The sequence below is a fragment of the Anabas testudineus genome, chromosome 10, assembly GCF_900324465.2.
Source record: "Anabas testudineus chromosome 10, fAnaTes1.2, whole genome shotgun sequence".
Lineage (NCBI taxonomy): Eukaryota > Metazoa > Chordata > Actinopteri > Anabantiformes > Anabantidae > Anabas > Anabas testudineus.
The window spans coordinates 15708127-15735473 of record NC_046619.1 but is presented as its reverse complement, the minus strand read 5'-3'; the positions used below and the strand labels follow the sequence as shown (position 1 = coordinate 15735473).

The window sequence follows — 27347 nt, the reverse complement described above, 5'->3', positions numbered from 1 at the left end:
TGCTGTTACTTAATTGCTTGCATCCAGCTATTTACCTCCGCATATAACAAAACCACAAAAAAGGCTGGTGATAATTACAATGCAGAAACATTTCAGTGCCTTACAAACATTTCTATTTAGAGGCAGACTCTGACTTTGCGTCCTCTCATTACACACTGACTGGGTACATGCATACAGCTTCCAGACAAGAGTTGAGAGTACATGCTTTGGCTTTTTATTTGGAGGCTGAAATTCCTCTGAATTTGTTTCCAAGAAAGTTCAGTGGTAGTTGATCTGAATGGTACCCATATTTTTGTGAGTAAATATAAAAATGGACAGAGAATAATCTCTAGTTCTTTAAATGTGGATGATTTCAAGCACAGACACGCAGACAAAACACTTTAAGAGGTCTAAAATCACTGTCTATTCACCAGACACTCAATAGTTCACTCAGTAGCAGCCTAAGCAGCAAATTGAGATTTTGGACATTCACTTAACATCATTTTGTGTCATTATTGTCAGTTGGGAACAGCTGAAACATAATGAAAACCAAATGTTTTCTGTGAATATAATGAGAAAATTAAGCAAGTGGCAGAAATGTTTACTGACAACACATTTGTTCTGCTAAATTTATGTTTAGGTATTGTCAGTACTTGAGTGTGGTTAGGGGGGAGATTAATGACTGGTTTAATACAGGAAAAGTCCAAAGTGAGTTGAGACATAACGTTAATTTAAATTTAACAATTCACTCAGCAGCAGATTAAACCTGAGTCCAAGAAATTATCATTAACCAACAGGATTTGTCACCTATAAGTGTCTACTGTCCTGCAACATTGGTATTTGGTGCAATATACTATACTTTATACTCTACTATCTTAAGTGTAAAACCTTTTAGTGTGTAGAAACGGTGTGTTCTGTAGGGAGTCACTGTCTGTTTTCTTTTTCGTTTACCCATTTACAGACTGAAATCTTTTTTCATTTTCACCATCCATGAATGTAAATGTTCCCGCTGACAAAGTCAGTGAAACAAACAAACATCACAAATTGACTGACGCACAGCCAGATACTGTATTACCACTGTTTGCAACATGTTGCATCGTGTTGTATTGTGCTCTATGTCAGGTGGTCTTCAGTGAGATTGATGTCATGCACTGCCAGTAGGCTCATTTTACCCTGTATCAACTAAGTGGATGACGCATTAGTGACTGACCAGTATTTTCTAAATTGAATTTTCTGAGCTGGCGCCTGTCCAGAACCAGCTGCCTGTATTCAGCAGGCATCGCCAAACAGCAGCCTGCATGTGTTTGGCAGCCGGTGAGCATTCCTACTTCATTTATCCAAATTCTCCAGACCTTGGGAGTTGACAGGCTTGGTAATCAGTGTCCACAAGCATAATCCCCCATGGTCTCAAGACACAAACAATCAGATGCCTATCTGTTCATACCCCTGCCACCCAATACACTCATGTTTTATCTATAAAATCTGTTAAAATCACCTTGTAAAAGAAAACACATCCATAAATATGCATTTCATAGTCAGTGTCTGACAGTAAATATAGAGAACATGTGCTTGTGTGCATGAAGGCCATCTGCACCACTGTGTCTGGGTGGGAAATACTACTGGCTGTAATTATATCCCTTGCGGATCCTCATTTTCAAGTAATATCTCCATAGGAACCTTTTCCGACTCTTCTCTCAGCTTAACGTGTTTTGTTTCCAAGAATTCTCCACCCAGGTTTGTTTTTATTACCTGTAATTTTCCTGGTGAAACTTCACTGCGTGTGTGTGTGCGCCTATCTCTGTCATTTTTCTAGGGGACGATTAATTATTCTGGCAGAAACTGTGTTCGCTTTTATTTTTAAAAAGGTTACACCTCTGCAGTGGCAATTTTCAATGTGGCTAACAGAGATGTTCCATTTTTACTCCTGAGAAAATGAGAAACTCTAATAAAAATAACACTGCCAACCAAAGTGCAACCAGAGTACTTGAGAGACATTAGTCGTTCTCATGTGACCGCCCATGTGAAGGGACTTGAGCTCTGAAAAATAAGTCTGGTGCAGGCTGCTAGAGGACAAGGAGCCAGCAGGAGAGACAAGAGAAACACAGAAAGAATGTAAACTCCCTGTGCATCACGGCGAGACGGTTGATGTGATCAACCGACTCTGCTTTTCCATGCCCAGCTGGTCCGAGTTTAAGCTCTTCAATAAAACATAGCTCATATACTGTACCTGGGAGAAAAGCCACATTATTATTTCTCATTTTTTGGGTCTGTAATTCATTTATGAGACACCTGGCACTTGTGATAGAGCTAGATTCCACTGCCAGAAATTGGCTGGTTATTATATCTGACAGATGTAAATCCAGGACAAGAAGCACAGATAAAATCAGTATAAATGGCAACAAGACAAACCTTAAATGTCTGGAGTGTTCTCTACTTTGACATTACACAAGCAACAACTCAGCTGCTGTCATGCTACAATAGAGAGGACTTACAGGCATCAAACTGTGAGTGACTCAGCACTGTGTGCTGCTTCATTGCCAGTGCGACTCAGGAATCTCCTTATAAAGACACTTTAAGAAAATGTCAGCTTCTTCCAATCAAATATGGATAAGTGTTCTGTTCGCAGGCTATTTCGAGCCGCCTCCATCAGGCGGACCCCACTGTTCCCCAATCAGTTCAAAGCACATATTGTAACTCAAATGCAAAATTTAAATTTAGAAGGCAAACGTAGTCACAGGCAGACACTGTATGTATAAATATGGAAATTTCCCCACTGTGAGACGAATAAAGGTTTATCTCATGTGAAAAAGAATATAAATTATATTGTAGAGAAAAATTACATTGGTCTTTTTTACATGTTACAGCAGCACAGGTGTTACATTAGCAATGCCTGTGTTTTATTCAGCCTGTAAGTCGTGACAAAGCCTAACATTATAGTAAGTATCCCTATACTTACTGTACACATGTTGTTTATTTATTGGACATATACAATTCCATATGAAATAAAACTGGAAAATAGAGTACTCTAACTTCACACATGATAAATAGTGGCATTCAACAGCTGTTAAAAAAAATACATTTTAATATGTTCCTGATTGGAAACATCCTGCAAATTAAGGATCTTTAGGAAACCAACAGTAAACTGCAAACCCTGTAAAAACCCTGCAAAACCATAAATGCACATTTGTTTTCTAAGGAACATAACTGCATCCGAAGCCACGTACTACATTTTACTAGTAACATAATGAGTATACACTGACAACAACACATTGTTACTGAACTTCAATACATTTTTTTTATGCTATCAGATCTTGCAGAACAACATCGAGTTTAACACACTACAGAACATTTACAGTAGCAGTATTTATTTAACTGTGAACACTGTTTCCTAACCTTAACCAAACTGCTTGTCTTCCCTGGGGAAACAGGATTGTTTACTGACAAAACATTACTAACATTTTTATTCAGAATCCATAAGTAGTGTCACCATAATAAATGGGTAGGAAGTTGTGCGTGGATAGTTAAGCGTGCAGTAGCGCTGTTCCCAAGATCTTCGCAGTTAATGAAGATGAACTTTCTCTAACCTTGACCATAACTTAAACAATGGCACTGCATACTGGGGCTTAGCAACTGTCGCTTATAGAAATTACAATAATACACTACAAGTTAGTTTTGCTACTTACAACTTGCTAAGAAACTGTTGTCTTTGTCGTAGTCAGTGATTGCAGCCACAGAACTTTGACACTGAGTCACCGTCACTGTGACATTTGCTATATTTATCTAAGATCATTATCTTTTCCTTTAACTTAAACCAGGGGCTGTATATGTTTCACACTTCGGTGAGGACTGGATACACTACTGCACGGTAGAAAACATGATTTGTGCAACATTACAGCACATGCCTGACAAAATAAACGCGTTACTATTACAAATTAGAAGTAGCACTAGTAGCAGCATTACATTTTATTAGGTATATAGTGTCATAGTAAACATGTTGTATATTGTTGTCTGTAATATACTAGTATATTTGCTGTATTGAAAATAAACTATATAAATAAAACATAAACATGTTTGTCAAACATTTCTTAAAGCCACAGGTCTCCAAGTGTTTTAAAACCACAGAGGACTTTATATGGACTAAAAGCAAAAGGACACAGTGTTCGCCAGTATGACTGTCTCAGCTGTTGCCCACCTCGATCTATCAAGGGCTGCCTATGGCTCCCAGGAGGCCCGGTGCACTGTTCAGACCTTGCGCCACCTCACTCCACCCACACCTCCCACCGCCATCACCACCCCGCCGTGAGTGACAGGCATCCAGTTCCGCCTGACTGGAGCCTCTATCTCCTAACCCTCAAGGACAACTAAGAGGACATATTGTCATCAACTCATCTCTTTCATTCCCACGGCCGCCTCCTCCATAGATGCACATTTGCACACACTCGCTTTTTCCGCCTGCCCACACACACACACACACACACACACACACTGCCAACTGCGACCCACTCACCTGTAACAACATCTACGTGACCTTTGCTTAATGTCCTCGGGTGCCACACCAGAACCCATTCGCACAAACAACCCGCAGGTCTGCCTGTGCCTGCCGCTTCTCATTCGCTCCTTTCACTGTGAGTCTGTGTTTGAAACCATCTAGGTGGAGGTTGTTAGGAACCACTTCAGACAGAAACCTTGAACAGAGGAAATAAACAAGGCATTGTCTGTGAAGACTTCCACACAGATCGCCTCACACTCCTGAGCTTGAATGCTTCTTGCTGTAGAGATGTGAATTCTTTATCTCGTACTGTACAACAGTACGAGGCATCTTGTGATGTGAGAAAAGCAGGCAGCTCTGGAAGGATATCGTACATAGTAGCTGGCAGTTTTTCAAATACGTAACAATGCTTGGTTTCCAGTAATGTTTCTATGGCAATCAATGTGTATTTCACAGCACTAGGTTGGTTTGCTATGTAACCTTTAGGTGTTCAAATAAACAGTTCAGTTGTGAAAAATAATAGCATCCAAAGACACCAATGTATTGTTGCTGAGAGTTGTTTTTTGCACTTCAGCGTGCTCTTAGAAGTCAGTAATGCTAGTGAGACAACAGGGAGTCAGTAGTGAACTTCAGATTCGAGGCTGTTGCTTATAGCCGCAGTAGGAAACGTCACGAGTTGACAAGGAACTCTTTTGAATTTTGAAAATGGCAAATACCAGAAATAATGAAATGTGATTTCAGAGGATTCTGCAGTCTTTCAAATTGTGGCCAGATTTATTAACAAAGACAGTTTCTGATTCAGTGTTTTTAAAAAAGAGTGGAGACTAAGAGTGGAGATGTTACACACAAAAAAAAAAAAGATGTTTAATTAAACAAAATGAGCGTTAGCATGTCCAGGTATGTTGGAGCATTTAGCAGGTAAAAGATTCCCATCAGAAGTGGAAATTACAGAAAGTGAATGCTTGGACATTTATTAATTAGTCTGTAATCTTCAAGTTGCTCCGTATCTACTGGATACAGATGTTTTTCTAAAGGTAATTTTACATATGAACCTAAAGTGATAATATGGCAACGCTGTGTTTGTTGCACTGCCCCAAGATTAAATATAATAATAATATACTGTACATTTCACTCCTGACTCTGAAACCTTTTGCGTTTCTATTCAACTAAACTTCAGTCACAAATACATTTTGTAGGTATTTGTAGGTATATAGGTGTAGGTGTAATTGCAACCTGATTACATTTGTTATTCAAATTCACGATGACCGGAAATAACAAGTCACAAATATGTTGATGCCTAACAATTAAATGTACACAGGCAACAGATGATCCAAATACTAAAATATCTGATCTACAATATCCTGTTTTATTGTCCACAAAAAGTTCACAGTACAACATCCAGATTTGTGACTCCAACATCATTCAAGTATATTATGGTTGGGTTCATGCACTCACTGCACTGGGTTAAGGTCAGGGAGAGATTATGGGCTTCACACAACATCAGTATTAAAATTTAAACAAAAGCACAATGTTTCTGTAGTCCTAACCAAAGTGCTTCTCTTGCCTGAACCCAACTTCACACAGGACTCGGGGCTCTTACTCGGGTCTGCGGTTTGTTTGCTACATGCACCCTCGGTCCTGCCTAACCACCTCGAGCACCTTGCTTTCCATTAATGAGAACAGCGCTGCATTCATTCAAAACTATGTTGCACCACAACATATTTATTGCATGATTATGTTCAGCTCAGTTTACCGACCGCAGTCGCACTCGCAGTCTTCGTGTACAGTTCAGACAGAAGTCGTGTATGTGCAGTGTTTGTGTTACAGTTACTGGCTTGTTCATCATATTTGTATACATCTCCATTAAAAGCTCAAATCAGTATTACATTGTTGATACTCTCAGGCCAACACCACCCCAATTTCATCTTAATGTGCTCCATTTTTGGTATAGTTTATTTAATAGCATATTGATTAAAAAGGCATTAGCTCTCGGAGGACAATCTTCTTTTTTGCTGCTCAGATTCTTTGAGGGAGCCTCTGGCTGACTTAGTGAGCCGCTTTGAGTTAAGATATTTTTGTCAAACTACATAACATACTGTAAATTGGAGCCCTTCCCATGTTCCTTATCTTCCTGTTCGGTGTCATGTGAGAAGCTAATTAGCTTTCAGTCATGTTTTGCAGGTTTCACAGCCAAGTGACAGTTCCTCTGAATTCCTGTTTAGAAATTGTACAACATGCAGTAAGTACATAATAAGAAATCTAACCGTAAATCATGCACTGTGTGTTTTTAAACAAAATATAAGATGAGAATTATGAGAATTGGCACAAAAACAAATTACAACAATCAGCTTCACAATAGGGCAAAATAGAGTGTTGTGCTCCCGAACTGTTCCCTTATTGCTGCATAAATCATCCTGAAAGTTTCCCAATGTAATGAAGCATCTATAAGTATAAAAGAGGCCTTACAGAGGCTATTCATTTCCATTTTCACAATGCCAATTATGGTGCACAGCAGCAGCTTTGGATATTGAACCAGTTGAAGTCAAACTGTTGTAATACATTATTATCTATTTCAACCTAGTGCAGTGGGGAGATTCTCACCGCTTGATTTTCATCAAAAGTGATAGCCTGCTGAAAATGTAATTCACTGTTTTAGTATAAATCAATAAGCCTCCAGAATCTATTCCCCCCCATTCCACCTTTATGTTAATATAAAAGAAATGCTCAAATAGAACTTTAATTCACCACACAGGCTTTCAGACTGTTTAATAGCACCAATTTTATCCATAACTGCTCAATTGACACTTAAATTTCAAGCCCATCTTAATTTGGCTTCTCCTGACGATTTTAAGTTCTACTTCTCTTCGGAGCCAAGGCTACGGTGACCCATGTTAATGGAGATTTATAGGCCAGTGCCATTCTAACAGTGATCTTCTATTAAGAATTATATCCCGGTTGACGATTATTCCTCTGTTCTCCCACCAAAAGAAAGAAAAGTCATCGCTATATGTGATGCAGTATATTTAAATGTCAAGGAATACCGCATATAAAACTCCAAACATGTTAAATACTGAATGTGTAAAAGAGTGTAAAGTAAAAGAAAACGTTAGAGGACATTCAGATATTTCTGATGAGGGATATAAATCCTGATGGACTCCCATCCGACTGTATTCATTAATCATGCGTCTCATTGGTGAGGCTCTGATTTGCCACTGAGACAGATGAAGATGAACTCAGCAATATATTTCTCATCATAACACAACTCTCACATAAATATTAATAGCATATTTTCAGCTGGTGGGCATGAATCATTTTTCAGACAGGGAATTTTAAGAGCTATCCATGCGTGTCCAAGAACAGTACATAAGCAAGCAGTTGTGATAAACAACACCGCTTTAAGGCAACAGTGAAGAGAAAGCTTTAATGGTAGCAGAGATTAAAAAGGTCTTTATTTTATAAGCTTCTGTAGGCCAACTTGGATTAATACATTTTCTTATCTAATTGTTATCATTCACGTCAGTTTGTGAATGTGGGGTCAGTTTGACTGTTTAGTTACTTTCTGTGTTTAAGACCATCTCGGATCATGGGTGCAACTACTGGGGTGGACACGTCTCATCTTTGACACATTGGTGCTGCTTAAATCAATATTTAGCTATTAGCAATGGATCAGATGATCAGATAATGGGAAATTAGAATTGTTAGATTACAGCTATGCAGTATTTTTCTCCTTATAGCTCCTCTATTTGAATGCATCCCACCCTAAATAGTTTCAGATCTTCAAACAAAATCCAACATAACTTTAATGTTCTTCTTCCTTTTAAGTCATTCACGACTTACTATTATTCTGGGCATCACTGTCGTGCTGCATCAGTTGTACTTCTCTGGTAGAGGGCAGAATTCATGTTTATCTCAAGTCACCATAAAGTAGGAACGCATCCCCATATTACACTGACACCTCCATGCGTGACTGTAGGTATAATGTTCTTTTTCTTAGTGTCTTCCAAACAGTTTATTGTTTGACTCGTCAGCCAACACGGCAAAAGGTTTAAGGGTCATCTACGCGGAACATGAGTTGTAAAAAAGCTGTACAATAACAAATAACAATTTACACACATGGTGATGTGTGTATACTGTTTGTATTCAGACACTATTGAAATGTCAGTTGTATATTGTTGTTGTTGTACTGTCCACAAGTATCAAAACTAATAAAGTGATTCAAGGTTAACTTTTAACTAATCGGTATAAAGCAACTAAGTGCAACACGTGTTCACCTGTTAATCGTGAGCCGCAACTTCATTTGACTTTATTATTGAGTTTCATGTTTTCAGTTTGAATATTATACTATATTCATAATCTTTATTCGTACGCTGGTAGCAGTTGCTAAAGTAATTAAGTTATGTTTGCACAACATATGAACAGAAAGGTTGATTTAAGAGTTGATATTTCTCCAATTTTACTTACACGAACCTGCACAGCTGCACCATTCTCATCACCTTTCAGTGGCATTGTCTTTCATCCCCATTTTGCATGGGTGTAGATATTTTTCTGTCTCTGTCACAGGATGATAATGTCTTGATTTTTAATTTTGCCTATAAAACGCTATTTTTCCAACTAGAGAAACAGATGAATAGATTAGAATAGATGAAACAATTATGGACGGTGATAAAGGGGGGTTAATCTTATGTTCCAAACATTTATGTTGAAGTATTGTGATGAACTCTTAAGTTTTTACAGACCCTTTGCTAAATATAACAATATAGCCAATGATAAATATAGAGTACCACTGTTGTATTGCTGCAGTAGTAACAATAGCGTGTGATTGTTTGTGTCATGGCAGGTGTATGACCATCAGTACAAAGCTGTGCTGGACGGCGTGGAGACAGACAGTATGATGGAGATTGACCCAGGTCAGCGCACTGAGATCTTCCGAATGGGAAACGGCAGCGAGGAGGTGCTCGAGGTGCACGACTTCAAGAATGTAAGTAAAGGTTAAACAAGACCATGTAAGCTATTCTTCTTTTGCTCAGAAATTGATGCCATAATTGTATCTTCTCTTCAGCAGAGGAAGGATTATCATGTTCACATCCTGCCCTTTTCAAAAAGGAGGTTGACAACATTTATCCACTGTTGAAATCATATTTTCTTCTTTAGCAATATTTTCCCTTCCTTTGTCAAGCTCAAAAAAAAAAGTCTGACAAACCATTGAAACATCTGAAGAACAAAGTCATGGAAATTACACTACACACAGGGATTACACACTGAATATCAATAGCTGATGGAAAAGCATGAACTGTTCTCCTGGAGATTTGTTAAGTCTTTAAGTGCAGACACTGCAGCCGAGAGAAAGATTAGTCTTTCTTCTCACTAATTCTATACAGTCTTCGCAGTACGGAGACAAACAACATTACAAAGCGTATCTCTATTTGTTTCTCACTTCTTTTTCAACTGCAATTTTGTCTCCGGCACAACTCATTAACTTACCTTTCCTTCCTAAATCCTGCTCAAGTGTGCAGGAGGTTACACATGCTGCAAAAAGAAGGGTGCGTGCTGCTTGACTAGGTAATGAATGCTCTTACTCTCACACCATTATTTACTGTGAAATGTTGTGATGCCAGGCTCAGAGTTACAGGATACAACTCGCTCCAAACAAAAAACCTACACTGAGTCATTATTGTTTTCCGTACAATGGTCTTTGTGAATCCAAAGTGGCTATATGATGGAAACCCGGCACAGCACAGGAAAACTTTAACCTCAGCAATCAATCTCTATTTTTTTTGTGTGCTTGTCCACATACACACTTATTCATAACCACATGTGCCTGTTGCTTGTTCCACTTCCTGTTAGTGAAGCACATCCCCTGAGGAGATTTGTTTAATTCAGTGCTCCACCATGAAAGACTAAGAAAGAAGCAAGTGAGCAGAGTAATGCAAACCTCGTGTTTCCAAAAAAAAAAAAGATGAAAAAAGAAACCCACACAAAATTTACAATAGGTTGTACTAAGTGGTAGTTTGTGCATTGATCTTAGAATTGATTTTGTTAAATACAAAAAAAAGGAATTTACTGTATGTTGTTACACAGACCAAAGCTAACACTAAGACAATCTCCATTAAGCCTGAGGGCTTTGTGAGGAATGGAAAATGAGGGGATTGTGCCACCAGGATTGTGGCCCACAAGAGAAATCTGCTCACTATTGTTTCAGACCAATACTGGACTCATTGTAATGGGAGAGACGGGACAAGAATGGAGAATGAAACACACACAGGGAGAGAAACAGTCATTTTTACATTAAAATCCAACTTATAATAAATATTTTTGACAACCCAACAAAAGCACATTCAGGAAAATTGGCTTCAACCTTGTTCTGAAATTTTAGTTCGATAAAACAGCAAACTGCAGCGGTCCTATAGCACAGATGAGTGTAAAAGCTGGATTATATCCGACCCAAAGTGCAGACGACTTGAATAAACAATAAACAGTAGTTTCAGGTCCATTTGGATGGTGTCGAATTTCTATCAGCTTTTACTGTACATCCTCCAATAACTGGTGTTTTAATATTATACAAACCTAGATACTTTTCTTGACATGTATATCTTTAATAATTGGTAAATCTACTCAAAGCACCCACAACAGGTACAGGTATATCACTATTCCGTGCTAAAAGTGAATTGTGCAGCTGAGCAATCCAACATAAACAAGGCAATCAGAAGAAAACTACATTCAGATCATACGAACTGAATCCGTATTGTATAATACGGAGAGGTAGCCTCCTGTGTAGGGAAACACACCCATGTTCACAATAATGTCACAATTGCAAGTACCCACATAGCTGTGGCTGAAACACTGGTTATAAAGTAAGATCTCTGGAGCCTTGTGTGCAGTCATCTACTCAGACTATAACGTTTGTCTGATAGTCTGTGGGAGGAAACCAGAGGACCCAGGGTAACCACTGCACCACTGTTCCAACTCGAATGGAAGAAAATAACATTTTGTTTGTCAGCACAGCGAGTGTTGGAGATACTTCCACTTTTCTTGTATCACTTACTACCCGTCCTACCAGATCACTCAACACAGACATAACTGCCATCAGCCTCTCGGCACAGGTATCGCCGACAATTCCTGGTTCAGTTATAGTAACCGCGGCAGTTGTCAGTCATCTTGTCTTAGCTGCTTACCTCTAGACGGCATATCACCTGAAGCTCTTGACAACTATCATCCACAGATCACCACAGATGCTAGAAGACACAGCTGGTGAATGCAGCCACTCTGCAATAAGTGAACAGCTTTGTTTCTTCGTGGCTTCAGTTTGTGTTCCCATTGTGTTGCAATGGGAAAGTTACGTTACATAAGTTATGTTTGATTTTGTTGATTTTTGTGGAAAAGTGCATTTAAACTTCAAATTTAGACATTTGACAGATGCTTTTATCCAGTGCAACTTAAAAATGAATGAAGTTTTAAACAAGAAAATAGAAAAGTTTGGGGAGAAGACATTGAAAACAAAAGTAGAAATGTTGCAGCGTGAGCAGAGCAAATCTAGAGACTTCTAGCCAATGACCTAGTAGCGTGCACGTAAGGCGCAATAACACATCAAGATAGTTTAAATTAAAATAAATAAAGAAAATCTTTAACTTTGGAAACAAAATTACTTTTAAACAGCACTTACTTTTTCTGTGTATTTCCTGCTGGTGTTACATACGTGTGCTCGTATCCTGTAAAGCAGGAAACATATAGAGAAAGTAAATACAAGTTATGAAGCAAACAAACAACAAACCTTTTAAATGTTAATGCAGTGTTAACTTTTGTATTATGAATTTTAAAAATCACTGGTGTTTGTGTACAAGGCGACAAGATAGAGCAACCAAGTGTACACACACAGGCCTGCAGACAGGTGCAGTGAAGTGACTTTTATACACAAAAAAAGGTGAAGAGGCTTACAGACAGTCCTGGCAAACAAATCCAGAAGGGGTGTAGGCAGGTCAGAATCAAAAAGCAACAACAGGAGGCAAGACGAGTCCACAGTGAACATGAAGAACCTGACAATCTGTCACGGAGCCGGCGTGACGGACAGGTTTAAATACTGGATAGAGCAGTGAGGGCACAGGCAGGTGGGCGAGCGAGTGGGTGGAGAGGTCAGGTGGAGGGAAAGGGTAGAGGCATCTGGTGGCTGGAGGGAGAATAGCAGGGACTGGAAAGTGGACAGTGTGACTGAAAGCTGAATATAAACTAGACAGAGGAGAGCGGTGGCACCAGGAAAGTTGAACCCCTCAACGTGATAACTTGTAATGTTTGCTTTGCTTATTTTGCACAAGCGATGCTAACCAAAATGTAGTTGTATATAATGTAACACAGCAGTGAGTCTTACAATGACACAAATGTTTTGTAGTAACAAACCTTTCTCTGCATATACAATTCTATTTTTGTAGCTTTGTACGTTTTTTGTGGCTTGTGTACTTCCCTTTCAGATAGCCGTTGGCCATGAGGATGTGTTGGTCTGAGGGGAATTAAAAAACTTTCTTCTGCTCCACACTCTACTGTAACCTTTTCTCTGAGCAAATAGGTAATAAGGAAAAAACAAAAATAATCTCCAGACGTTTTTTTTTGTCAACAAGAAGTCACTTTTGAAATCTATGACTGCAGGAAAACTGCTGCTGATGTTGAGGATATCCTATAGAAACATAAAACCTCACCTAGATTTTTGATTATTCACTGTGATGCATTGTGACAGAGTGTCACTAACAGTAAATAATGCACAGTCTTAAAAATGCAGATGCATCTTTCTCATATTTTCCAGTTGAATAGCTTTTGTTATGCCATTTAAAGCAACAATATTGCAATGAGTAAGAAATGTCTTTTAAATACAGAAGCTGATGTTGACAATATCAGGCCACTGTCCAAACTATTACCTGCTGACATGACTTTAGTTCTTTATTCACGGGAGATGAATGATGCATATACTTTCTGTTCTCTTGACTAGATGCAGAGGAGCATCTTGCACGTGGATACGTCGAGTGGATATGTCAAAATCTCTTGTTAAAATGACATCACTTCTCCATTTCTCATCCCCGTGTTAATGTGTCTTTCTTCATTTTCTGCTTGACCAACCCCAGTAATCACTGTATCTCATCACAACATTGCCCTCTTCGCTTCTGCTGCAGTGCACCAATACAGTAGATCCAAATTACACGGAGACTCATCACAATAAAGCTCGGCATAAACATAAAGCTTTGGTGCTTGAGACTATTATTGCCCCATCCTTTTTCCACACAGTCAAAATTACATGCGGTAGATTATGACAAGCATCACTTTGTATCATGTCTTGTGCGGCTGGTATCTGGTTTTCAGAGTGACAGCACCGCGGAAAGTGGAGAAATAGCACCCACATGGTCAAGTTAACCAATTCAAAGGAGATGTCATAGCAATCACCGTGTTGCTGTAATTAAATTTTGATTGAATCAAGTTCATTTTCATGGTATCACTCAAACAATTTTCAGTTGATACGATTTTAAAGCAACCATGGCAGATGTAGATCCTGACGTCTGTCCTAATACAGTATGCTGAATGAGCAGCTCCACTCTGCAGAAAATAAATTGGATACAATCTGATCCGCAGACAGTCTTTCAGACTTATTCCGGCTGAATATCTTAGATTAACATTAACGGCAGCGAGAGAATTAATAGTTCTTTCTTGTCTGCTGAGGCTCTGTGTGTCATATTGAATAGAGCTACAGTCCACATGGTGGAGGATCATCAGTGGAGCTAAAGAGAGTGACTCCACACTTGACTGCGCAGATTAAGAGACTGACAGGGACCTATGACTGGCTAATTCAATGGGGCCTCTCTCTGTAGAAAACACTTCATTCTCAACAGTGTCACTTGTCTCTCCTGTGCGATATATCCATCCTATGAGGTATTATGCAGCCACGGCTGTACATCCCTGTCTTTTAACTTCCATTGAGCTTGAAAGTGGGAGTTGTGTTGCCAGGGCCAAGCACTCATCAATTTTATACCACGCTCAAAGAAAAAGAAAGATCAAAGCATACCTTTTCTCACTCATTAGGTTTTAACTTATCTGACTTTTTTAAAAGCTTTGATTAGAGATGAGCGTTTTAAAATGATCGCCCCAGTGCTTCTGGGATATCCACATCACAGAGAGCTAATCAATGATACATATGTCTGAATTACTGAGAATTCCTTCATTTCTTCTTCCTTTTTCAAAGGGAATCACTGGGATCCGGTTTGCCGAACATCAGAGGTGCTACATCAGGACCCAAACTAGGAAACTACCCGCAGTGGCAGAGGTGGCGTCTGAAGACACACGGTTACTGGTATGCCTCCTCCTCAGCTGTCTGCTCCTCAGACTCTCTGTAGTCCTGCAGAGGCTGTCATGCATATTGTGGGGAGATATCCAAGAGTCGAGCACTACAAGCACCACACAGATCCTCAGCCTGTCTATCTTATCCTATCTCCCCCACCCCTCTCACTAAAAAAATAAATTGGGGTTTGTGGTGCCTGTGAAACCGTCAGAAATCTGCCCACAAACCCATAGGTTCTTTGTGGCTCACATCAAATGGTGTTTGCTGTCAATCTTGAGCCAATATTAATTTTTAATCATCTTCTCCAAAGGCTCTACCCAAATAGCCTAAAGGGGGAAGGATGCAAGAGAGGTCTGAGTGAGAGGTAAGCCATTAAAATGGTATTTTTTAAAAGATGTTTTCTTTGGAAAATTCACGAGGCTCCCTCTCCAAGTTTACAGGGATTCATTTTACTTCTCTGGGTTCTTATAGTTGTATGTGAACTTCAGTAAAAGGCATGGAAGAAATTCAGTCAATCAAAATTCTCAATTTTTCCATGTCACAGTGCCATTCGCTGAGTGGATCCTATGTTCAAAGAGAAAATCCTTCTGTCAAATGTCTTTACTTCTAGCATGCTCTCATTTACATTTCACATTCGAGCTGGGAAGAAGTAACTGGCAAATATCTGATGCTCCCCCACTCGCTGCTTCAGCTTAAAACAGTATAAGCCAATTGTCTGTTTCAACTTTAAAAACACGAGCTGCTACACCCGAAAACCAAACGCCGTTTTGTTTTTTCCTCTTATCTCCACAACGTCTGATCCACGTTAACACATACTAATTGCCCAAGCAGAACCATATGTCTGTGCCATCTCTGTCTTCTTTTGTGCACTGTAAAGACTAATTGACTTAATTCACAGCTCCAAAGTGAAACATTTAAGGCCAGGGGCTTATACTGGGGCTTATACCACGAGTTACAGGAGCCCTTATTATGACTGCCATGAGTAAGATCAGATCATTCTGCACCGTCAATTTCAATAAAAGAAGTGAAAAGGTGTTTCTAAGCTGTAGGTTGTATATTATGTCGTCCAGCATAATAAAACAGCGTATGTACTCTAGTATGACACTTCAGTACTCAAATTACTTCAGATGACACAGTAACTTCTATAGAAAGAAGCTGTAAATCAGCTGTTGGGCCAAGTAGAAACAACCAGACAGTCAACCATGTTACTTTGTCCCCGACAGTGTGGTGTTTCTAAACTACTAATTTGTTATCCCAAGTACTTTCCTGCTGACTGGATTTTGTTGGAAGGCCACTTTTGCGGGAATGCTTTCTAATCATATAAGGAGATGGAAAAGGTGAAAGGTTTGAGTACACAATATCCAGGGAACTACAATATGAATCCTATTGAATTAAGGAAAAAATTAGGATTTCCTAGACATTCCTAGAAAAGCACGGGAATGTTTTACTTACATTGTCCCTGCTCTCGATCCATATCCTGGGAGATAAATTAGCTCATTGCTGTGCACAAGAGATATAGAGAGTTGATTGATCTTCTCATTTAACTGTCTGAAAGAAACCAAATAAATGTATTTTCCAAAATGTCAAGCCAATTATTCATACATCCACAATACCTTTGTGGATATGTTATACATATATCCACAATACCTATGTTCCTGATCAATTCCCTCTATAGAGAAGGTACATTTATTTTCAGTATTACTCCATTTTCACTGTAGTAACACTGTTGTATTATTCTGCTAATTTAGCTCCAGAGGATGTTTTTACCACCAAAGACTTATTTATTTATTTAAAAAAATAACCTTGGCTTGACCAACTCATAGGTTGGTTTGACCTCACAAAGGTCTGTCCTCACATGCCTCCCCTGAGCCGTCCTCTGTGAAAATCCACCCACATGTGACCCCTGAGAAGATCAGCACCAGTTCCTCCTCAGGTGGTAACACACAAGAATCTCACACATGGTTCATAGCTTAACCAAGCCATCGGCTTTTAGGAGGGAAGGCTCAGAGCGGCCGCAGCAGTGTCTAGAGCAGCATAAAAAAAACAAAGAACAATGGAAAGAATTGCGGAAAAACTGCAAACAGCTGATAAGGAACTGGAGCCAGTGAAAGGGAGAGCCAGGTGACAAACATGAATTGTTAACCAGGTTTTTACCTCCCGTTTCAATTTACTTTTCTCTATGAAATGTCTGAGGGAGTAATCCCTTAGCTTCATTCAGGTCCCCCCAAGTCAGACATGAAAATCGCCATCCGCCTCCCCCGCACCTTACAACATAGTCAATGGACGCTGGTTGCTCCATTAAACAGCCACTTAATATGGATGACCAGAGCTCGCCCAGCAACCCAGAACCTCCCACTCAGACAACAACTGCCAGCATAAAAAACAGTGCTGGAACAACACCACAGCGAGGATGTGAACACACCAACCAATGTCCTGCAAGCACACAGTGATGTTTATTTTGTCTTATTTTCATCTGCAGATACGAAGCATGGGTTGGATATCAGTCTGAGGTATTGTGTGCAACAAAAAATAAAGTTCATTTGAAAGTGACACAAACAAAATATTTGAACTCGTTTTAGCAGCTTGGTGAAACAGTAACTGGGAACTAGCAGCTAACACTGGTAACATGGCCAGTATTTGGACCATTTAGTTCCTGTGGCACTGCATTTTACACACTCAATAGAGTTAGAGTTACTGAAGTTAGGAAAGAAGCTCTTGAACCTAGTGTTTGCTGGTGTTTGTACATTCGCCTGCTGTCTCATAACTTTAGAAAACCATCCCTTTTTGGCACAGTCTGTACTCTGACAGAGACAGATTAAATAAAAGTGGACAGTGCAACGCGGCCAATAGGAATTTTAATGATTTCTCCACATTCTTTTAAGACAGTTTTCTGAGTTCGCCACTGGCACAAGTTTGCATGTCAACGTTGAACTCAGCTTGAAAAGTTTGCACAAACATGCTGTTGTGACCAGTCCTGGACAGTGGCAGCATCCTCGTTTTAAGTGGCTTGAACTGTACACTGCATAATAAACCACCGCTGCCTCTGTTATATGCAGTAGGAGAAAGCTCCTGGGTATCATGAGAAAATCTTTGTTGATGTCTGGCAAACATAGCACCACTTTAAACAATGTATCTTGTAGACAGTGTTTCCCCCCTTGGGACGCGGTGGCAGGAGAGGGTAAATTCATTAACTACAGCACAACTGGTGTATAATTAAGTTATGCACTGTAGGCGGAAAGCATACATACACCGGGAGCAGGCTGCACAAAACAAATTATCATCATTCCCAAGGTCCAATACTTGATAAAAAGTTGCTCCTGTCCTAATAATATACCATTTGTCAATAGCAAAATGGAAAACCCTCTGAAAGGTGTGTGTAAACTGGAGGACTGTAATCATGTTGTCTTTGTGCTCGTCAACTGGCATTTAGAAATCTCTGCTCCATGCTAAAATGTTGACCTTTACCATTCCCCTCCCCCAGACGCTCTCCTACAAGTTATTGGAGTCGTATCTCAACTGTGAAGTCAAAGTCATGTTGTAAGCCCCGTGTCGTGACCTCCATTTACTTTCCAGAGAAGACTCACTTGGCTTCAGTGGTTAAGAGGGCCAATTAGGGAGTGCTGTTTGTGTTACTCGAGTTTGATTGTAATTTCTGCAGCCACGGGAACAGTGAGTGCACCAGCTCAATGCTAGAGCACCCCCTCCACCACCCTGCTACACTAGTCCTCCGAGTCATCATTAGTCTACTGGCCAGCACTTAAAAGTGAGGGAAAGTGTGTCAAAAGCTTGGCTAAACACCTCCCGAGCCAAAACACAATCTTTGATGTGACAGAATGTGCTTAAGTCTCTTTTTTTTTTCCTCTTCTTCTTCACTGCAGGTCACAACTGTGTCGCTCGATGACAAACAAGAAGCGGCATGCAAAGCGAAATTCTAATTCAGGCGAGAGTGACAGGGGTGAACAGGAGGGAGGGGGCACGACCCAATATAAATGGTTCTTGCTCCTTCTATAGCCTCAGGATTCTACGTCAAGCTTAACTAATGTGCAATTAAGCTTTAGACTGGGAGAAAATCACCTTGTAAAAACATTTGTCAAGTGAACTGTTTTTCTGTTCTGGGTTGCTAATTAACAAGGGAATGGGAAGAGGGGTTTGTTTGTGTGTATATTTACATATACATGAAGAAAATAAATATCTGCACTGTTACGGGAGAGCATTACCAAATCCCCTTCATATGTCTCTATTAGACAACACTGACATGTAGTCCTATCATTAAGCAATAATAGTTTACTTTACAGCTCATGAACTACAGTATCAACAAATTAAGCCTACTGATAGTGCTGGGTGCCAAGTGGAGCACTGTGGTGAAGGGGGAGAGAAGGGGGGAGGAAGGAGGAGAACGCAAGGCTTTATTGTGTCTGTCACATTAAGCGATATTGCAGCCACACTCAGAGTAATGAAGACCACTTCTAAAGTCATTTAAAAGTCAAATCATCACTGTCTGTGAATTTCAATGATGTATAATAGAAAGAGCATGCCAGAGGCTTGAGAAGAGGGTGAGAAAGACGAGGGAGTCAGGGCAGTAGGAGTCAGGAGTCGGGAAAATGCCGCCCTCTCAGCGGACAGAAAGGTGATACATAAAACGATGAGGCTGGAGCTGCTGCGTGGCTCAAGGGAGGAGAGTGCAAATGCAGGACTACTTTGTGTGGGGCCTGGGCATTCTGGCAAGCTCTGACATGCTGTATTGTGTGTGTGTGTGTGTTTGTGTGCGTGTGTGTGTGTGTGTGTGTGTGTGTGCGTGTGTGTGTGTGTGTGTGTGTGTGTGTGTGTGTGTGTGTGTTTCTAGCAGATGGATGAGACAGAGGCCATGGATATGAAGGTGGAGGACTCCCAAGTGTGGGTTCCTGCAGAGGAGCCCATCGTTAACCCAGCCTTCCTCCTCAACTCCAAGATCTGGGAGATTTGCCAGGAGCTGCCCATCCACTGGATCCATCCCTCCCCCCTGAGTGGTAAGAGCAGGGGGGCATCTCTGCCTCTAAATGCAGACTATTAACACTCTCACTGGAGGGCAACCCCACAGGCCATGCACAGGTCTATAGACACTGCATGAGTTCCCAACCATATGAGCATCCAGCTTGAGTTAAACGTGTTTCTGTGTTTGAAAGAAAGTGGTCAGTGGAGGAAGAAGCATTCACATCATTTAATTAAAGTTCAATAGAAAATAACAGTCCTGTGATCAACATTATATTTAGGTAAAGTTAGAAAAGTATTGAAAGTAAAACTAATCATTACAGAGATAGAAGAACACTGTATAAGTATTATTACCTATGCATACAGTAGCTAATTTTAACTACTTCATATGAGGATAATATTGCGTTTTAAGTCCTAAAGGCTTCTTGCTATGTGCAGAAAAGTCCAGTCTCAAGTGTAATTACATTATTCCTATTCATATTTTAATATCTATTTGTCAAGTGACAATGTAAAAATAATGTTAATTTGTTAAATGGATCACTAGTGGTGAACTTATAAAGAATTAGCACTTGAATCTGCAAATCCTTTATTGGTGGAGACCAAAAACAGAGCTAACATTGTGCTAAATTTAGACTTACATTGTCTATGTGACTATAAACACAACTCCAAATTACTGATAATGTTCTTCCAAAACTGCTGGATGTGTAAATAAGCAAATGTTTGCTAACAAGTTAATCATATCAACTTAAAAGTAACCAAGCAATTATTGCAATGGAAGCAATAAAACTGTCACTTCGTTTTACAAAAAAAAAAAAAAAGCATAAAACCATTTGGATTCTATTAAGTCTACTAAAATTATCTTAACACAAAGGCCAGAGTTTCTGAAAAGATTTGAGAAAATAAGACTCTTAGGACACAATAATAGACCAAATTACATAGTGAGATGAAGCTTATTGCAGGGTGTGCAATATGCGAAATGTTAATCAACAAAGTAATTCCAGCAATTTCTCTCTGAAAGCGAAATAGTGGTGTCGAGGTATGTACTTACTCTATGTACAGTACATCAGTAAATGTGCTTTCTTACATTCAGACACTGCTGAAGGTCATCTGCAGATTTGTTTTTAAGGGATTTTATCCATAAGCATGTGTAGGCTTTACTAATTAAGATCAGTGGAAAATGTCTGTGTTGGTAACACACCAACTACAACTCTATTGTTTGACAGAAGCATGAAAACGCTTGGATCGAATTCCAGCATATTTCTCCTGGATGTTAGTAATTAGTTTCAAGCCACTGAGAAAACACTAGCCAAAATTTAATCTAAGAGCTTTTTTCATTTTTCTTCTAACAACAGAAACTGTTGCGAGTGTATTCATCGCTTCTCTTTCCCTCTTTCTCTTTCTCTCTCCCTGCGTATTCAGATACTGAGGTAGAAAATGTGGATACACCTGACGCAGAGGTCGCAGGTCAACGGTTCACCCGTGACGTCCTGGACCACGTTCCTGTGAACGACTATGTAAGTAGAGCCCCTCTGTGCCACGTCATGCAGGGACCACACCACCAGATACTGTACAGCGGAGTCATTTCAGTCAGCTCCAGCTCTGCCTCGACTCTTTCTGCATATAAATCGCTCACTAATTGATGTTAAAACTGACTTTGTGCACCAGAGGGCATAGCAATTGCTCTATATATCTGTTTAAGTAAGGCCAGTTCATTGAAGACTCCCTTAATGTCTCTCCATTAATTGAGAGGAATATCCAGCCTTTCAAAGGCAGCAACTTGTGCCTTACGGCACCCGTTAGTGTCTTTTTTCACTTCCTTTTTTCCGAGGCAGTGAAAAGCACTGTACAAAGGCGTACTCTCAAGGTCACTCATTGCTGCACTGATAAGTTACATTTATTAATAAAGCTTTAATTATCATAGCATATAAAATGAATGGAAAGGCCAAGTGGCATATTTTGGTGAATTGCATGTAAACCATTCAATGCTGTATGATTAATTATCCCTGACTCTGAGGGAAAGTCACATGAAGCAGTATATTACACATGAATAATGCATTCACACAACCAGCAGTTGCACACTAAAGATACCAGGAACACACACAACACACACACACACACACACACACACACACACATTCAGCACTTGCAGGTGAATAGCGACTAAAGCTAAATTCAAGGATAATGAGTCAGGCTCAGTCTGCTCCTCAGAGCAATGAGAAACGGTGAGAGACATGCAGAGAAATGAGACGTCCTATAATGTTGACATTTATCAGGCCCGTCCCAGAAACACCTCCCGCTCAACTCCTCAATTTCCCCCCAGCTCCTCTGTCTTCTCCCTCATCGTCTGTGGCAGGAGATGCAGCGCTAAGCAATTAAAACATACCAGGGGATGAAAAACTCGGCTCGCCTTTTGAAACATTCTGCCTCTATCAGCTGAGTAATGCATACCACTGCAATCCATTCCAGCAGCACATCCAGGCTCTGTTTGTGGGTTCGGCGATAACAAAGGCCTTTGTGACCAAGCAGAGGGCAGGCAGCAGTCTGTAATTGGGAGTCTGAACTCTCGCTCGTGCCAGTGGGATGCCACATGTGTTAGCCAAACCTTTTTTTTTCCAGAACTCATGTAAATGTGAACACAGTCAGAAGACAACCAAGCAAACACACAGTAACATATCCACACTGTTCCTCTTTCTACCTACTTATTTTCATCTATCTTACTCACAGACACACACGTTGAGACATGAAAAAAACAAAAACTTCATGCACGTTTGATAAGAATTTCAGTGCAGCTTCTCCACACAGCACGTTTGTAAAGCAGAATAATTGTTTGAGTCCTCGCGACAGAGGCCGGCAGATATATAAAGCTGACCTTTGCCATGGCTGACATGTCGAACTGCCGTGTGTATCAGAGGTGGCCCTGGAAATTTCAAACAGTATAACCACCACCAGGCTCGACTGACGGGATGGTACCACTGTCCTTGACCCATATAGCAAGGATGGGCTTCCAGTATGAACTGACCTCACACACATCCACGTTTAAAAAGGTTTGGTGTGTGTTTCTGCCTGCGTCTAAGTGTGTGTAGAGCCATTTTTACAAACCTGTAGAAGACATGTCCAGGGTCAGACTAGACGGTTTGTCATAACAGAGGTACAAGACTCTGAATGGATTCAAATGCATGAATGCAGGAGCTGTTGGTGCCTGAGAGAAATCTTTACACTGAAGCTAAAGCTCCTTATCACTTTGGTAAACCAGCAGAGTTTACTGAAATACATGACTATCTCATTCAATTACATTATTCATAACCATTTCATTGTTATTCCAGATCACTGTAGGGAACAGTGAGATGAAAATCAGAGATCAGGACACACAGCAAAGCTTTTCATATGTTGCACTGTCCTGTGTGTCTACATGACAAAAAAAAAAAACCTTTTCGAATACAAAGCAGCGTATGAAACAGAAATGTTATCTCAGCCGTTTTGATCCCAGAATGAATGTGATGAGCTCTGCTATGAGATTTAATAACACATCCAGGCATGTGCTTCAAGCTCATGAAGAGCGGTGATCAGTGTGTGTGAAATAACACCAACAAGTGTGGAGATTAGAGGAGTCGTGCATTGATTCGTTACGTCTTATTGAATGACTGACGCAGTTTTCTACTCTGCAGACTCATTCATATCCAGTGCCTCATATTATGCACAGCGGTGTCTGTCTGTATGCGTGTGTGTGTGTGTGTGTGTGTGTGTGTGTGTGTGTGTGTGTGTGTGCACCACTGTGTGTTTGCATGTGAATACGTGAGCCTGAGTATGTGATGAAATCAGATGCAGCAAAGGGGTAATGGCTTTTACTCTTCATTAATGCTGCTTGTTTGTGAGTGACTGCCTCAGATTTCCCAAGGTGAACCATTCTTATCACCGCAGCATCCCACCAGGGACGGCAACTCAGAGGAGGAATGATTAATATGTACCCTCCGTTTTAAAAGGATAGCTCTGATTAATTGTCTTTAAGGTACAATGCTGCCTATTGGCTGTTTGTTTTCATAAACACGCCGTCGTTTGAATAAAATATTTTCTTCTTTTTCTGTACTGGAGCTCCAGATTTTTTGTAACAACCCAGTTTAGGCTGTGAAGAGCTGCGAAGATTATCACTGCTCCATCAACAGTTTTCATGTTGTTTCCATAACAGATTGTTGCCCAGAAGCTGATGACCTGAAACTTGACTGAAACAATAAATAATTAACAGCCTACCTCCGCTTGTCATAGTAATAAATCAAATGCAGCTATCCTCGATGTGATCTGTCAAACCCTCTGTCTGTGTTTTACCTCTGTCTCTTGTAATTTTAACCATCAAATCAACTTTTTTATTAGAATTTATTGTTGTGTGAGTATGTAAGCCTGCTACCTGCTGCAGAAAACAAAACAAATGTGTATAAAACTGCTGTGATCGACTCTACTCACTGGCTTTTGGAGTAGATGCAAGAAAACCCCTAATTCCCATTCTTAATGTAGCAGGGGAGTGGAGGGACTCAGCCATGTGTTCCTGCGGGTCCTGTCCTCTTAAACAATTCCCACACATTTCCTATTCCCAACAGTGGGTGTGTTTTGTTCCGCACTATCGCATGTAGCTGAGTCATTGCAAGCGCTATACAGAGAATTACGCCAGTTTGCACTGAATGTGAAGCCAGAACAGGCCGTCAACTCGCGGATCCAAGCAGTTTAACAAGACAGAGCCAGATTGTCTCTGAGGATTCATTTACTAAAAGAGATTGAAATGTGGTCAAATGCACTGAGGGCAGTGGCTGCCTCGACTCGTGCGGTGAGTTAAGTGCCACTTCTCCGAACCCCATTTGGAGTTGTTCTTGATCAAAGGCATGGCACTCAGCCCCCACAAGTCTATGAGGGCATGAACCAACCAGCACAATGGAAAAATCCAAGGGCCATTAATTCTACCCAATTTACCTTTCGTTTGGGTTTCATTTGGCCCCTCTATAAATTCAGAGGCAGCCAGCAAGAGCAAATGAAAGAATCCTTGTTAGGCGATCATTACTCTGCTAATTGCTTTAGGAATGTGCCATGCACTTAAAGTCAAGGTCAGGAGGAGGGAGCCAAGACGTGGTTAGCTCACATTTGAATGCTCTATTGGAGGAGGAGCAGCCATTTTGGCGCAGAGTGTGGGCTGCGGTCAGGGGAGTTAAGAGGTCAGAGAAGAAAGAAATAGTGTAATTATGCTGCTAACTACCAGCGTTAGAGTCCTTTTGATTGAAGATAGCACCGGTAGAGAAGCTGTGAGCGCTGCATTCAGAGATGGAGCAATGTGCAGTCGGCAGTCCCACTATGTATAATAGAAAGGTCAAGGGCATTACATCATGTGTATCAGTCTCACCACTATCGTGATCTCTTTGTCACAGTGATCAAGCGTAGCACAACTTTGCATTTTCACAGACATCAATTCAGATCTTTAGACTCTTGTTTGGTTTTTACATGCACTATATTCTGCTGACCTACAGCCAAAGCAGGATCATCAATTAAACCAATCCCTTCCTCTTTCTCTCCATGCCCTTGTCTTTGGAGGACTGGCATTTGTCATGTGTGTGATTTTAACCCTGCCCGCTCCTGCTCTCCCTGCAGAGAGACGCTGGAATCGAGCTGGATAACCGCCTGGATGACCAAGGCTACTGCTGCCAGCACTGTCGTCGTGGTTACCGCTATTGCCGCCGCTACTACGAGCCCCTGGGCGGCTTCAACCCGTGGCCTTACTACTACCAAGGAGGACGGGTCATCTGTCAGATTGTCATGCCGTGCAACTGGTGGATTGCACGTATGCTGGGGAGGATCTGAGGAGTGTGTGTGTGCACAGTCTGGGATAGAAACTGTTAAAATGTTGTTGCAGGTGCAAATTCTCCTTTTGATAAAAATCCCAGATCACTTAAGCAGTCCATTGTACACACACACACAATCATTATTCAATATGAAACATGGCCCATTGAGTATGAATCACTTTAAACAATGTAAATGGCATCTGAAGCATGTAGATTCTCTCTTAATAGGTGTGTTTACAGCTGTCTAACTATCTTTGCTTATAGACCTTTTTGGTTTAGTGGAATAGGTGCTATTTAGTCTGGGACATGTCACTAGAAACTAGTTTTGTGTCCTTACTTTGTAATGCATTTATTTTCCATTTATTTGGTTCTAAACGTTGTTCTTAATGTACTGTAGTATATGATACATAATAAGATGGTAAAATAAAATAAAACATATAAAACATATATTAACATACGATCAGAACATGATATGCAATATTTGACTTGCTTTTCAAGTAAAAGAAAAAAAACGCACACACACATGTGGTTTAAGTACATAGTTTTATATGTGCATATGTATATATATTTTTAATATATTTATATACACACATATAAAACTATGCAAACAGAAGAAGTTGCTAAACACCAATACTTAAAGGTTTTCTGTCTGGCTGTATTACAACAATTCTTTTCCCTGTTTGTTTTTGGCATCATGTTAAACACAGTATAATTAAAGATGCACAGACCTCAGCTGTCTTTTGTGATGTACTTACTGTTGTATTATCCTCCATGGCTTTCGCTGCTGTTGCAATCCACAGAATGCTTTAAATAGTGCTACTGTTCAAATAGTTTCTTCTTTGCAGAGGCGATTTTAATCTGAAACACCACATCTCAATCTGTCGAGCTGAAATAACTCTCATCTGCAGCTCACAGATAAGTAAGCGGGATAGGCATTTGTAATTGATGTTCTGTCGTCGGAATAACAAGGTGCATAAATACCCGAGAGTATTCGAGCTATGTGAGATTTTCAGAAGTTAAACAGACAGACAAAAATGGAGCACTCTTGTTGTCTTAGTTTGCTTTGAAGCCTTGTATATGTTTCTATCTCCTGATTTTTATTTCCTTTTTAAAATTCATTATATGACTATTCTCAGTTGTCCTAACATATGAAACAAATATGAAACGATGTGATTTCTTTGAAAGAAACTTAATACCCAAAGTTGTTTGTGTGGAAGTTGGTGTTAGGTGGGTTTGATTCTGTTTCATTCATTAGAACATAGAACAAACAGATCTCATTTTCTTTTCTCCATTAGTCCCACTGCTCATTATTAGAAACATTTTGCATGAAATTAAAAATCTCAACAATAAAAAACAGACATGTGCTTTTATTCTCTCTGTTTTTTAATCTGATGCTTAAAAAAAAAAATGCTTTGTTTACTGTGAAATAAAAGTATCCTGTGTACTAAGTAAATCTAGATGTTGACTCATGTTGACTCAGTGTGATAACAATGTCAGTGATATCAATAATATTTGGCAGTGAAATGGATTTTGCGAAAAAGAGGGCGAAACATATTGCTGTATGTAAATGTTTTATGGATATGCTCATAAATGGAGTTCAGAATGCAACCATATTGTTATTTTTAAATCAATAATGTCAATGGCCCAAAGCAACATGTCAAGTAAAAAATAGTGGCATGAGTTAACAAATGCAATAATTGCAAACATACTTCAAATAAACTGACAAGTGTACTGCAAAGCCCTTGAGGCAGTTCTGAAAAGTTCATAAAAAATCGGTGTTATATAT

General features: G+C 40.0%; 1 protein-coding gene across 1 annotated transcript in view; it reads left to right on the top strand.

The window, feature by feature from the left end:
- tnmd (tenomodulin) overlaps positions 1 to 26856 on the top strand; it is a 43528-nt gene extending 16672 nt beyond the window's left edge. Inside the window, exons 3-7 of the mRNA XM_026357241.1 lie at positions 9306 to 9446; positions 14682 to 14789; positions 19621 to 19783; positions 21165 to 21259; positions 25371 to 26856. Coding sequence (XP_026213026.1) covers positions 9306 to 9446; positions 14682 to 14789; positions 19621 to 19783; positions 21165 to 21259; positions 25371 to 25580 — 717 coding nt within the window. The 3' untranslated portion in view covers positions 25581 to 26856. The remainder of the gene's footprint in view (positions 1 to 9305; positions 9447 to 14681; positions 14790 to 19620; positions 19784 to 21164; positions 21260 to 25370) is intronic.
- Positions 26857 to 27347: the final 491 nt, after the last annotated feature.